The 14,961-nt window shown below is 50.1% G+C and overlaps 1 protein-coding gene across 1 annotated transcript in view; it reads right to left on the reverse strand.

The window, feature by feature from the left end:
- Positions 1-1,159: 1,159 nt before the first annotated feature.
- The window catches only part of VPS53 (VPS53 subunit of GARP complex), a 70,071-nt gene continuing 56,269 nt past the window's right edge, over positions 1,160-14,961 (reverse strand). The window contains exons 19-22 of the mRNA XM_075517666.1: positions 11,953-12,022; positions 7,840-7,977; positions 4,582-4,686; positions 1,160-4,200 (exon numbers count right to left, since the gene is read on the reverse strand). Coding sequence (XP_075373781.1) covers positions 4,030-4,200; positions 4,582-4,686; positions 7,840-7,977; positions 11,953-12,022 — 484 coding nt within the window. The 3' untranslated portion in view covers positions 1,160-4,029. The remainder of the gene's footprint in view (positions 4,201-4,581; positions 4,687-7,839; positions 7,978-11,952; positions 12,023-14,961) is intronic.

Raw genomic sequence — 14,961 nt, forward strand, 5'->3', positions numbered from 1 at the left:
AGCTCCATGGGCTGCAAACGGCAAAGGCTGATTTTCTTCTCCCCATGGGATCCAGACCCCGACGGCAGCCCCGCGGGCTCCCCGTGCCCTGCCGCAAACAGGAGGGCACTGCTACTTCCCAGGGGCCTGAGCATAAGGAAACTGCGGTACTTGGGTCCTGGTGACCCTGTATCCCAGGCGAGGTGAGGGCCCAGGAAGCAGCCCCCTGTCCCGCTCCCAGCAAGGACCCCCCCCGGCACCCCGAACAGCGCTGGCCCCAGGCCTCCGCCACCCCCAGACGTCCCTGCGCTTTCAAAGGCGAGGCTGGCAAAGTACTCGAGCCCACGTGCTCCCACCTGGACTCCGGCTCGGGACCAGTGGAGCTGCTCTGGCTGGAGAGAAGGGAATGAGCACAGGCTTTCAGCTAGAAATTTTGGGTGACGGTAGCACTAGCTGGTGTAACCGGCCCCGGTGGAGCAGGCGCGCAGGGGAACGCCTTCTGCCAAAGCCTTTTCTGACACAGCCCAAAGACAAATGCTTCAGCTCATTTTCCTAAGCACAGCAGAGCTGTGGCCCGATGCTGCCGAACAGCATCCGCGTCTGCCGCCCGCCCAGCTGCGGCCAAGAAAAGGCTTGTGGAGACTTGGACATCGTCACTGATGCTCGAACTCACGGCTGTAAATCTCGTGAAAGAAATAAACACCCGCGTTGCCTGGCGCGGGCTGCTCCTGCCCAAGGGCGGAGGGGGCAGGACCGGCAGAGCGGTAGGAGAAAAGCAAATGAGTCATTAATTCTCCAAGCGAAAGAAACTCCTCCAACGTCATGCATCGTGTGGAAAAAAGGCGCTACCTCTTAATTTCAAAGGAAAAATTAGGATCTCTCAGAAATCTCTCCAGCAGTTAAAGTCATCAGAAACAATCCGATTATTTAGGAGCACAAGGTCAGCTCTGCTGAACTGCCTGCACGTGCGGGGAGCTGCTGCAAATGCAGATGCTGCCGGCACAGAGTTGCTTGCTGGAGCAGCAGAAAGTGGAAAAGCCAAAAAAGAGAGAAGCTGCAGCACAGAGCAACGGAGACGGACAGCACGGAGCCCTGGGTCCAGCGTGTTTTGGGTGAGGTCCGTCCCAGCTGCTGGGGTTTGCTGCGTGGCAGTTGTACAGAAAACACCCAGCAGTTGAACATCAGTAACCATTTAATTCATTTTAGTGTCACGCTCCGACATACAGCCAGAATTACACCTTGGCCAAAAAAAAATGTAAAAAGTGGCATTTTATACAGAAAAAAAAATCATCCTTTATTCCCCGGAGATGTAAGCCCCAAACAGCTAACATACGCATACAGACGTGCCAAATCTGATAAATACCCAAGAGCCAGGGGGACAAAACCCTTATACCGAAAGTAGAAAAATGCAGACTCGCTCTCTAAAAGCAGAACTCCAAAAACCCAGACCTGTAGCATTCTTCAAAGGCTGAAACTAAAAATTCATTTTTCCTTTTATTTCCTCTTATCTCCAGAATGAAATGCGGAGAATGAAACGGGGGAAGCCTTCGGGGAATAACGTGCGATGATAACTTGAACATCATCTTCAGCTATTCATAATTTAGTTAGAGAGTCCTCCATAGACAGAGCAAAGAAAAATTAATCTAAAATAAATTATTCATCCCCCCATGGGAATAATGAATCTCTGCAAACCCATGTTCCCTCCTCCCCAGCTATTGCATTTGGTAACGTGTGAACCATCCTGCATATGCACCTTGAGATAACCTGTCCTTGGGGACGGCGTTCATAATCCCCACGTGCTTTCAACCACCGTTCCTCCTTTTGTCACCCAACGTGAAATCAGGAAAGGAAATAAATGAAGCAGCAGCAGACTTGGGAAGATTTGCAAAACTGGAGTGACGAGAAACTGCCGTCCCTCCTCACAGGTGTTGTTACTGCTGCTCTGCAATGGACATCACCACAGCTCTCTGCAGCTGAGCACCCGCACGCTGCAGCCAGGGACCCCTGAAAATACATCCTAAAGAGTTGGTGTTAGCGTACCTGTTAGTGCACACCTTGCTGCAGCAGCAGATCGGTCTGAGCAGTGCTAGAAAACCTGACCAGGGAGGATTTAATCTCTGCGGATGTATTCTTTCTGCTCAAATCCCGTGATTAACCCCTGCCTGTTCAAGCGCAGGCTGACCCGCCAACTGTGCAAAGGGAGGACGGGATTTTACCAAGCCAGGCACCAGATTTGCCCTCCCACGGCCACGGGGCTGAGGAGAGGGAAGGGGTGCAGCTGGCACCCCTGTGAACACGCAGCCCCGCTGCACCCAAGAGGGGACGGTGCCGCAGCATGAACGGGCAAACACAGCGCGAGCCCAGGCTCTGCCTCACTCGAGGATTTCTCATTTCACCTCCTCCTTCCCTGGTCCCAATGAAGCTCTGGGTTTGGGTGGACGGAGCTCATTTTCATGGACCGTGTCTGATCCTCCCCTCCCAGATGTGCAGCAGCGAGTACTACAATCCTTAGTGAGCGCAGTCCCTAATAAATATAGTCCTAAGGCCCAAACTTGACCTGGTGGGGAGCATGGCCCTCCCAAGAAGGCATCTGACAGTGCAATAGCTCCTCACCTGCCAAACCGGTACAGGACTTCTTTTTCCTGCACATGCAAGTGAAGCTTGAGTTAAAATAAAGCAGGCACGACTGGTCGATCTGCCCCTAAACCCATATGGGATTCAATCGTTCATGGTTGGGCATATGCCTTCAACGTCCCCCAAAAAGGGTAGAGATGAGTTTGGGAAGAAATCTTGCTAACGTTGTTGCTAACGATGAGGTGATGTCTCCCTGCACTGAGACTCCTCGGGGAAGCTCACACAACAGGTAGGGCACAGACGTCCACTGACCCCGACCCTGCTTCATGCTGGCTTTGTGGCTGAGTTATCGGAAATATTTCACCTCTGGTTCTCCTCCTCTCTGCATTGGTGCAAGCTGAAGCTCAGAGGAGGAGGAGAGGAAGGGTCTCAAAGTCTGAGGATGGCTTAAGCATCCTGTCCCGGGAAGAGGCTCAGGCTCCTCGTTAAAGCCAACATTTCCAGCGTCTCTCCCTGCAGGGCAGCGAAGGTGCCAAAGGGGCACACCCCTGCTCGAGACACGCCGGCTGGCACGAGAACGAGGGGCTGGTGCTGTTTGACGCTTGCTCCATGAACAGCCCTTTGTGGAGAGAGGGCGAGATGTGGTACGGGAACTCCCATCGGGGAGAGCGGGTGAGTCCAGCACATGCGAGAGAAATAACAAGCAGCTGGAGATGGGCTCTGCAGATGTCTAGTTTGGCCTTTAAGCTGTAACAGCAACCGAGGCTGCCGGCTTGTTGGCAGGAGGTTTGCCAAGGTGCAGAAGGCATTAATTCAGCCCTTTCCTCCTGTTCTGAAAAGGATTTGCCTTGCTGTTTTACTGGTGGTTTATGCATGCCTGTCCTGGGAGCAGGGGAGAAAACTGCTTTGAGGTTCTCTTCTGGGCATCTCATTAATTCAGTGGAGCTGCAGACACCTGGATCCCAGCCATTAAAGAGTTTGGGGTTTTTTTGGTGGTGGTGATGGTTTGGGGTTGGGTCCCCCCCAATAAATAAAGAAACAGAGGAACAGCTCTGCAACAGGGAGTGAGCAGTAACACTGAACTCTCAGGCAAAATCCTTAGTGCTGCAGCAAGAGAGCTCAGCCAGGCTGAGGGCTGGGACACCAAGTGTATCCCAGCCAGATATTCTCTGAATCCACCTAAACCATTTTCGTGGCTGCTGACTTCCAGATACCTCTATTTTCTCCACCACGAGGACCCAGCAATGTCCTGGGTTTCACTCCTGCTAAGCTGTCTAAAGGCAAAGACCTTGGTCAGATCCTCCCTTGGTCTGAATGGAGATGCAGTGCCACGGTATACGATGGTTAAGAGATCACAGGGCAGGGGACTGATGGGACACAGATTTTTCAGCAGCATACTGTAAAATCATAAGTCTGACGAGCTTTGCTCCCAGTCACTGCAGCTAGTCCTGAGCAACAGAGTTCCCTTCTGCTCACTTAAAGTCTTTTTTTGATGAGTTTCTCCAGTTTCCGTATCCGAGAGGACTCCTGCTCGGGCGTAGGAGCGCTCAGCGAGAGGGAGCTGGCGTTCTCCACTCCGGAGGGGGGAGCCGGGAGGCGCTGGCGGAAGAGGTCCAGCATGCTGCTTTGCTCGCTCCTCTTCAGGCCCTGCGGGAGCAAAAGAACAGTGAAGCAAGCCAGTTAGACTTCATTGATCTGGGAGCGGGTGTGCATGAGAATAGCTGCCGGAGAGCCCGTTTTAAACCTCAACCTTTTGTTCACCCACCAAGAGCTGTATGTAGACCTCTGGATGATCCTGAGACAACCGAGCTCAGCCCCAGGCACCAGAGCAGGTATGAACATGCAAAGTGAACTGAAAAACTATTCTTCAGTAGCAACTCTACACACTTTCAGAGTATAGAGGATACACTTGTCTTGGAGTGCTTTTCCCAATCCCAAACCCCTCTATATTTCTACTGAAAAAAAGTCACCAACAATCACAATGCAGTGCTAGCGGACGAGCAGAAACTCTGTGGGACAGGTTCTAACCTTCATGTCTAGTATCTTCTGGAAAGTGTCGGTGCTGCAGTCAGCAAGGAGCTTGATGTAATTGTCGACAAACACAACTGGGGGCTCGTGCGGAGCCATAACCACCTGCCAAGACAAGAAAAAAAGAGATCAGACAAATTCTATGAGTTAAAGCCAGTGCTCAGTCAACTCAGGCACACGAGTGACAGCAGGACTAGCTTCTCCTAAAATAAAATGCTTAAGGAACAAGAAAGAGGCTGTACGTGCTGCTAGTAACTGAGAGGTAAAGGTGAGTGAAGAGAAGTAAAGTAAGGAGCAGGGAGGAGGACGGGGTCTCCTTCCGCGCAGCAGCGGTGCTTGGACCCAAGGGGCTGCGTATCACGTTTCGAAGAGCAGCAGGACTTTGTCTGTACGCCTGTGGGCTGGCAGGCACCGGCATATTGGCAAAGCTCAAGATTTTATCTTGCTGCACAGGGAAGACTAGCTGGGGAGTTGCTTGGGGGAGAAAGGCAGTGCTGGTGGTGGTGGGAACACTTAGAAAGTCCCCAGCAGATCAGGCAGGATGCCGTCCAGACCCTCACTTTGGCTGCGCATCCCTCTCGCTCCTTCCTGCCCGGAGCAGAGCAGAGACAGCGTGTCGCGGGGGAATCTGACAACACTCTGCAGTTACTCCCTCCATCCCCAGGACAGCGTGTGTCAGAGCAATCTACTTTGCAGTCCTCCTGCTTCTGACACGAAACCTGATGGGTGAGCAGTGCCACATGAAGCCGTTCTGTCCTTTGGGTGCAGCTCCTCTTGCACGCTTCTCTGGAGAGACTGGGATACAGCATGCGAACCCCCTGCTGACTTCTGCCCTGGAGCTCACACCCTCTTAGTCCCAGCACCGGTCAAGTCAGGAAAAAAAATTAAAATAGCCTTGAAGCTGGAACGATGATTACTCATTGTTGCATTTTCCTTGCATAAGCAGTGAGCTCCGTAGAGAACACATTTTTGATAATGCTGGGCAGCAAACCCATCCTTCTGGGAAAAAGAGTGTGTGTGTGTGCACACGCAGGGCAGAAACAGCACAGGACCAGACTCTTCCCTGTCTCTGAAAACATTTCCATATGTTTCATTGACCCCGCTCACCCCACATTGTCTGTCACCGAGACATTTCTTTCTTTTCCTGCACTTCAGACCAATGAAACATCATAGCCATGTATACACTTATAAATCCTTAATTTACAGCCCTTGTAAAAATCTTCTGCCAAGATGAAAAGCTGGAACTTCAGACAGCATAGCCAGAGGAGAAAGGAAACAGCTCTGCGGGACGTGCGCACCCTGACGCCCTCCTCCCCGCTTGCATCTGCGCTTTGTAGGGCTTAGCTGAATGAATTTGCTTGTGCCATCTATGGGCTCAATGATGCTCCTGCTGAATTAGCTGCACCGGTATAAGCCCGAGCACGCTACTGTATGTGGTATTGTTGTATGCAACAGAGGAATCGCTTCTGAACCATCTCGGTACTAGGTAGGAGAGCCCTGAAAACACCGAGGAGGAGCATATTGGCCTGTGCTTCTGATGGGGTGAAACAGTTCTTAAGGAAAAAGACTCTTTAATGCACAGTTTGGAAACAGCAGAGAGATTCTGAGCACTGATAAAAAGAGTCAACCCACAAGGCAAACAGAACGGCCAGAGATGACCAGTCAGCTCTGGGCTCCCGCAAGGAAACCTTCCTACAGAAAGTACTGGTGGTCCAGGTGGAGCAAGCACTTCCAAGAGCCATTTTTTCTCTCCCCCAAACCCAAGAGACGGGTGCTGACACCAGCCCCAAACGCTGTGCGTGGGCTACCTAGGCTCAGGGTGATCTATTCAGTCACTACGATTAACAAACCTGCCCCAGCCAACCATTCAGCCCCATCGCCCGCTGATTACATGGGCATCACTTTGTAAAACAGCTCTGCGGAGCACTGGATGCCATAAGCGTATCGCTGTTTAATTACTAGTGACACTGACACTGAGCCCTCTCTTGGGGCCAGCAGAAGCGCTTTATGCAGCAGCAGGGCAAGCACGGGATGTCTGAAAAAGTCACGCTGCTCCTCCGCATCGTAGGGACCAGCAGCACTCCGCAGCCTGCACACCCTGCCCGAGGCACTTCCTATACTGCTTTCATCTCAATCCTGATGAAGCCAATGTGATCTTAAGGGTAGAGAAATTAACTCCATTACTTTCCTGATTCACGTATAAGCTCCAAGGAAAGACCTGTTTCTGTATGCAACAGGCACCAATCTTCCCTGCTCCTCTGTTAGCAGTACCAGGGTATTTTTCTTCAGGTAATTTCCAAGAAAATTTAGACTTGCTTTAATGTATGTACTAGCGTCTCAGTCACCTTACTCCAAAAGCATGGGCTTGCAAAACTCATTTCTGAATTCAGAATGCAAACTCAGCTGTGACATTACTTTGGGCACGGGAGCAAAGCCACGCTGAGCAGCAGGCAAGCACGGAGAGAGCCTGGACTCTGCACCCCTTCCTTGCCTTGGCTGCGGTTTACAGGAGGCTCTGGCTGGCAGCTGCCTGTCCTGCCTGACCCCAGGTCCCACTGATTCACTCACAGGAACATCTTCACAGCATTGTTGGCGAGCAGGGGACAATGCCATCACCCAGGAGGGTACAACTGCACAGCTCCCATGGCTTCTCCTGGGATCAAACCTAACTTCGTACTCCAGCAACAGGGGGGAAGGGGAGATTGCTTGCTTGTTACTTTTTATGAAGACAACACACTGCTTTTGGGTCATTTTCCAGGCACCAGGTCTGGAAAATGAAAAAGGACTCTGGTGAATACAGTAACCCAGACATGTTTGCACTGGCTGTTACACTAGACAGTAAACAGGTGACTCAAGCACGGCTTGGCTCCCCTGCGTGATGGAGTCTGCACAAAGGCCTGGAGTAACCTGAACTGGAGGGTTTGCCCTGCGGCAGACGCTTACGGATGCTAGCTCTGATTTTCACAAGCTCCTGAGGGAATCTAGTGCCCCAACTCTCCTAGTAAGCAGAACTTGAGCCCTCGGTTACCTTGAAAAATGAGGATGAAAACTCAAATGCGATGTTAAAAGAGCGCGGGGGCAAAACCAAGGCGAATAAGCCAGTGCTGTACAACAGCTGGCAGCGCACCCGGACAAGCTCGCATACGTTCATGTGCAATTGCAGATTGCCGCGTTCAAAGGAAGGGCCCCCTGGAATTCGCTCGCTCCGATTCCCAGTCCAGCAGTCTGGCTGGCAGGTTATCAAGAGTCTTGAGTTACCTTCAGGATCATTTCAGCCCGAGTCATGCCTTTCACCACTATCTTTGTGTAGCTGGCAGGAGCCTTCCTCACCACTTGGGACCCAATGGAGGGCAGATCCAGGAGAACCATCTTCAGAGAGTGAGTGTCCAGCAGCAGCTGCAAGAGTTAATCGCACCCTGTTATTCAGGTCCCTTTTACCAAGCTCCGTTAGCTGCTATAATCCAACATGCTTAAAAGTTTAACACTTCCCACGTTGGAAAAAGTCCCGGTAATTGGACAGCAGGAACGGGAGGGATTGACCCATGTAATGACACTTCAAGGAGACGCGATCACCCGTTGCTACATATCAGCACCGTTTGTTGATTTTAACAGAGTGCTGCTCTGCTGACTTGAAATGACTTATAGCAGCTCAACATCTGGCACATAAGGTACGGATCTCCAGTCCTCTTCCCCTCGACAATATAAAGTGAAACAATCTCGATTACCTGTAGCTGTATCATTATTTAGATACTGAGGTCAAATGAATTAACACCGTGCTTCCTCCTGCACCCAACCACCCATTGTGTCAGGTTTTCTGCATTTACTCAACCACTTGCTGATTTTTTTTTTTTCTTTAAAACAGAAAACTGCAACACAATACAGCTACACTGAGACCTGCTCAATATCCTGCACTCAGTAGCACACTGAAACTCACAGCCTGTATGCTGGTTTTTACTAGACCAGTGCCTAAATAAGCAGCAAGCAGCAGCCATGAAATTCAGCAAAGGCAGACAAGCGCTGCCTGATGACAAAATGCTGTGGGTTAGGGTTTCTTAGAGCAAAATTACCCCAAATACCGCGCTCTTCTGATTGCACAAGGTATGTTTAAAGAGGTGAGACAAGACCAGTGAAGGAAAGAAACCTGAAATCAAACTAGAGGAAGAGCACAATTTATTTATACAGCAGTGAGTGTGAAGACCTGCTGGGCTGTTGGCAGACCCAGTGCATTTCCTGCAAAAGGGCTCTCAGGAGCAGGTGGAAGCTCGTTCCGGAGCAACACACAACGTTACGGGCCCTGCAGAACCCCCCAGCAGTCACCGCAAACAATACGAACATTTATGGTACAGCTTTCAGCACGCGTGGGAATTCAGTTCAAATACAAAGGACTGAGCCGAGGAGGAGGGGCGGTGGGTCACGCCAGTTCAAATCTGGACCCTGTTATCTGCGGCAGCGTATCATTGCTGTGTGCTGCCTGTTTCATGGTTTGCATGAGATGAACCCACGGCATCAATCTCGTCCTGGGAAGTCAGGAAACCACAGCACAAACAAGCAGCTCTGTGCACCCTGGAGCTGCTGGAGCCTGACGTCGGCTCAGGCTGCCATAGCGGGATTCCTGCGTCTCTACAAGGGATCCCATAGATGGAAGATTTTTCCACGGTTGGGGAATTCACATCTTTCCCATGTAAACTCTCTCATGTCTAACAGGAGTTTTGCACACTGTGCAGCCTTTCCCACAGACGCAGCGTTCGCAGGCTCCGTCCCCTCACCCTATTTCCCCCCGTTACCCATTCCAGGTCCCTGGCATTGCTAACTCGCTGCCAAAGCTCGCTGAGATGGAGAATTGTTGTTAAGCCAGAGACACAAACCCACAGAAAGTGAAACCCATTAGGTCTTGTTCCCCATGCTGAACACCTCCATAAATACTGCCCTAGTGTCCAGATTTCAAACGTGATTATTAGCAAACAGCAGAAAAGCTGTGTTTAGGACTGGGAAGGCCAGGAAAGCATATTCCACAGCAACATTTGCACCAGGGGAGAGAAACCGGTGTGGAAAGATGCCGGTGGGTGACCGGGGGGTGTTCAAAAGATGCTAAGGCAACCGAGGACCTACGTGCTGCAGAGACAGAGGAGAGCAGCTTCTGAAGACCTCTGTACATCTAACCCCAGGAAGGTATGTCCCACTTATAATGAGATATATTCACTGTGAATCAGGCTAATAAAAACCTCCCAAATTCTGCTTTAAAGAACCAAATTGGGCCTGTTATTCCAATACAGTAATATTAAAACCTTTCAACGTTAGACACAAGCCCCACTGCTGGCAAGCAGTTCATCACTTTAGACGTTTATTTAGAAAAAAGACTTCATTTAATCACTCTCAGGTTATTGCTCATCGCACAACACGAGCAGGAACCGCGCTTCACTCATTTGCTTTCCATTAAGAAAGAGGAAGGTTTTGACGTAAAGCTGCTGTTTCATTTTGCAGACACACACTGCTCAGAACGCATCTTTGATGCCTAAAACCCAAGCAGATTTAAGGCACCGATTTGAAGTTCACAGCAGTCCCATTAGGTACGATCCTGCTTTTTTTTTTTTATAAATCAGCCCGCAGGGGAGCAGCTCTATGTGCAGGGGACAGCTGAAAGCCTGCCTCATCCAAACCTCATCCTTGCAGAGTAGTGGGGTCCCAGCCCACAGGCAGGGGTGGGAGACGGGGGGTCACAGCCCTGCAGCTGCACCCATGGTCTCAAGATAATAAACAAGACCAGTGAAGGAAAGAAACCTGAAATCAAACTAGAGGAAGAGCACAATTTATTTACACAGCAGTGAGTGTGAAGACCTGCTGGGCTGTGAAGACCCGCACTGCCCACCCACATGCAACCTGGGGACAGGAGCTCCTGTCAAGGAGCAGCATTTCAACAGAAACGTGTACGTTAATTCAAGTGGCAATAATTCAACATCCTTTCTTCCCTGAGATCATGCCTCACCATCTTGCAGTATCTACAGCTCTCAAAGTGCAACAGGGAGGCAGGTTGCTGGGAGAAAGCTGGGGAGTCCTGAGCCCCAGATGATGGGTCGTCACTTCCCTGGGTCTCAGTTACTGAGTCGCAGAGGTGGAGACAGCCCTTCCTCGCCATGCAGCAGTGTGTTGACACGTGTTTGCAACGCCTGAGGAAGCGAGGCGTGGAAGGCATTTATGCAGGAAAGAGACTGTCCCGTCTTCAGGCACTGCAGCATCTCTCACCTACTGAGACTCAAAACTCCCACCAATCCACTTAGCAATTTTTGGGACAGAACAGAGAAAACACTGCCCTACGCCTCCACAACCCCATCCTCCCGGCACAGCTCTGAGGAGAGGAAGACAGTGGCCACCCATAACCAGCAGGCAAAGCGGAGGAAGCAAAAATCTATTTGCACTCACTGGAACTCAGCCAGGACACAGGCTCTAGCAAAACTGCCATCAGGCTGTGGAGGAGCCCCACGGCTCCCACGGCTTCGCTTCCTCCGAGAGGAAGGAGCCAGCACCTGGGAGCAGCGCACACAGTCCCCGGGAGGATCCAGCGTCGCTTTGCGCGAGGGCTGGCACGCTGCCACCGCAGGCACGTGGCGCTGAGCGCCGCCGTCACTGGGCCCGCGTGGGGAACGCGTAGGAACCAACCTGCTCTTGGCATACGCTCGGTCACGTGAGACCAAGCACTGTGTGTGTTTTATGCTCAACAATTGCAAAAAAAAAAAAAAGTCTCGGTGTTGAAACTACCTGAGCTGAGAAGCTGCCAGAACACCTGGATTTTTGGGTTAGGGTGGTTGGTTTTTTGGTAAAGTTTTCCTGTTGTCAACTACAGGTTGACCATGCCCCAGCTCTTCCCAGCAGAGAAGCAATAGGCTTGAGTTTAACCCTAGGAGGAGGCACAGTAGCAGCAGAGTGAGACTGAGTGATGACCTATTTTGTGAAAGGATGGGAGAGAAAAACAAGTCTTTGAGAAGGACACGGGAGCTTCTTGCCATAGTTTCAGCCATGAGCAACGTTCTTTTCCTTTGTGTGAGCACACTGAAGACAATCTCATCACGACACCTCAGAGAGGCGCGTAAGAAGTTTGTTGTTCCTGTGCTATTGTTACTTTGACTGGCAAAGCAAGAGCTCCCCTGCCTGGGAAGATGCCTAGGACCCCTCTCCCAGGACAGGTTCAACCGCGGCAGGATCGCTATAAACCTGCTTCCACTCTGCCCTGTACCAGGGTGTATTCCTGTTGCCCCGGCTGTACTCGAGTTCAGGACACATAACTCAGCTCTCTGCCCCTTTTTAACAAAAACTGCCTCGACTTCTTGAACCCAAAAGCGACGAAATATTACAACCAATGCAATTACTTTTTCTTACCTGTTCTGCACCCACCATGCTAATAGGTTTGCACTTGAAGAGATGGTTAATGAACTTGGGAATGAAGGAGCTGCAGAGAAGAGAGAGAAAATGACACAATTACACGTTAGTATTTGGAGTCATACAGTCTTCTGTGGTAACAAAGCATGCAAAACCAAACCAGGATGGCTTTCCACAAAGACACTGTAAGTGCCTGGTTCTCAAGCTGACTGCAGCCACAGTAAGTGTACTAAATAACAAACCAACCAACCTTAGGTACAATTCTTTTGCTTTAACCCATGCTGATCTCTAAGTTAATTGAGAAGTTGCACACATACTCCATGTAAATAAATGGCTGTAAACTATATACGAAGTGTTACAGTACAAGGCCAAGAACAAGCAAACAAAATATTGTACATAATAAGAACAGCAATACACCAGGATTAGTATAGCCCTTCACGGAGTGGAAGTATCTTGATTGTACCCAGAACTTACATTTTACTGCATACAAGTAATTCCATAACGTGCATATTACACACTGAACTTGAGGTCCAGCCAAGGCTGGAGGTCTGCTGGGCCCTGGACACTCACACAGAAAGGCACTCTTCCAGAAAGCTTCTGGCCAACACAATCAAGACAAGAAAAAGTTTTGTGAAAAGGAAAACACCATTATCCTATTTTACTAACGTGGACTTCAGACTCAGAAAAATGACTAATGTACATATACTCAACCGGGGAGAATTTGGCAAGGATGGAAGCCCAACATTCGCCACCTTGGACAATGTACTCCAGAGCATCAGCTTTGGTTTTAGCATTTTGCTTCTTGAATTTAGGCTTTGTGGTAGTTTTATTCTTCAGTGGAGAAGGAGATGCTCCCTTCCAGCAGAAGCGCTGGCTGAGCACCTGCAAGACAAGCTCCTGCCCCACCTACTCTACCAAGGTGCAGCACCAGGAAAATTCAAGAGCTGAATGGGAGGAGAGGGGCCAGCGTGAGCAACGCAAACTCCATCTGTCAGGACCACACCACTCATACTCTTGTCTTCCTTTTGCTGCCTTGTTTTTAATGTACTTCGCTTCTTTCACACGGCCTTCTTTGGCTGAATGCCTACAAAGCTCACGTTTCCAGGACCTTGTCCATGACCTGGTGGCAGGTCTTCGATTTTAACGGCTCTCTCCTAAGTTCATGTAAGTCGGTCTGTTTTCTGTCCTTTTGAATGAGGCACCGTTTATGGTGATGATCTAAATTCAGTGTGGTTTCCCCCTTGCATCTGTCAAGCTATTTGTTTCCTTCCCACGAAGCAAGGAGCATGGACAGCATCTTGTTTGTCCTGCCACCTGTTTTCCAAGCCAGGACATTTATTTTTTGCCCTTTCTCATGGAAGAATGACAACAGCGTAACTCAGGCACAGAGCATGCCAAGCTGCTGACCAAATTGAAAGAAATGGTTCAAGGAAGAGTCCTTCCAAGCGAAGGCTCCTTCCCTTCCCCTTCCCTCCGACACAGCCACGACCTCTCTCAGTGAATCATCTTTTCCTGGAGAGGCGTCAAGGAGAACAATTTCAAACTACTACTGAGAACCAGCTACTGGGCTGCCCCAAACAGCTTTGAATTTGGCCACCAGAAAAACAACCTTGGCAGCAAAATATAAATAAGAGGAGGAAAACAAGCCCTGTCTCCTCTTGCACAAAAGCATTACAGCAGATGTAACGTATCTGTTTTAGAATTCCATTTTTCAGGTGTATAACTAATTCCCAAAGGGCAATTAGAAAGCGCCAAGCACAACTGGAGCTTAGGTGATCCTGTAAAATGATCATTCGGTAGCAGCTCTGGATGCAGCAGCTTGCTACAAGTGGAAGAGTGCAAGAGATTAATTGTACCTTTGATCTTGCACGTAGGTCCAAGTCTCCCTCTCTCTGTAAGGTCAGGTGTGGAGCTAATGCTCATGTTGTGTATGAGAAACAGGGCAAGCCTTTCTTCCTGCAGGGCGGCAGACCGGCAGCCAAAGGACCCCCTCCCCTCTTTTTTTTAATCTTCTTTTCTATATAACCACATGGTCTCCCATAGACAGCATTCTGCCTTGTACGAAACAATTCCCAGGCCCCTTAGGATGGCCACCCACAATCAATGCAGAAGGGTAAAGCGACCTTCCATCCCCACATGCCTGTTATTTCATGCTGCCTTATTGGAAACAGCTTCTCAACTCCAGCAGGACAGACAAGACAAACCGTAAGATCCAAGGGCTGCTCTGGTATTTTTTTTTTTTTTTTTTTTTTTTTTGGACTAGCAGAGACCATCAAAAGCAGTTGCACTTAACTGAAAAATGCACTTGAGTCTCTTGCCTAGGCTGGACTCAATGCTTGGCTCTCGTAGCATACAGCAGGCAATCCTGATGCGAATAATACGTGCATATTCAATGGTAATGCTCCGCACGCGGTTTTGTACTCTAAATGCCTTTACTCCCTGCACATCCACAGAGCTAGATTGGATGCCAGAATTCATTTACAGTTTCGGCTATAAAAGTGAATCCAGCAAACCCTCCGTAGAAGCAGACAAGTCCCCAGCGTAATAATAAAGCAGTGCAAGACAGATTAGGAACCTAAAGCACAGAAACCACAGCATCTGAGAGGCTCCCATCCAACGGGAGTGGCTCTGCCAAAGCCTGTGTTTTCCTAATCCCCTGCACTGACGATGCATCACACGCAGTGCCTTGCTAAGCAAGGCCGACAGAGATGCAACCACAGTCTGTCTGTCCGACGGGAGATGAGCTACTACAGGACATCGTTCAAAGCATCCTGGTGTCACTGAGTCACTGCAGCTGAGAGGGGTTTTGCTTTCCACCACCCTCCCAGGCGGTGATCAGCCCTTGCAGGCTCGCCCAGGCTTAGCTCAGCCCGCTGCTTTGAAACCTCCAGGAGCCTCCTCATCACCGTCTTCTTCCACCTAACTCCTCTCACCAAAAGCACGATGCAAAGGCCAGAGCGACTGGGAGGACGCCTGCTGCAGTTACCCACCATGCCTGCCTGTTCATGA

The sequence above is a fragment of the Mycteria americana genome, chromosome 15 (assembly GCF_035582795.1).
Source record: "Mycteria americana isolate JAX WOST 10 ecotype Jacksonville Zoo and Gardens chromosome 15, USCA_MyAme_1.0, whole genome shotgun sequence".
In the NCBI taxonomy this organism is placed as follows: domain Eukaryota; kingdom Metazoa; phylum Chordata; class Aves; order Ciconiiformes; family Ciconiidae; genus Mycteria; species Mycteria americana.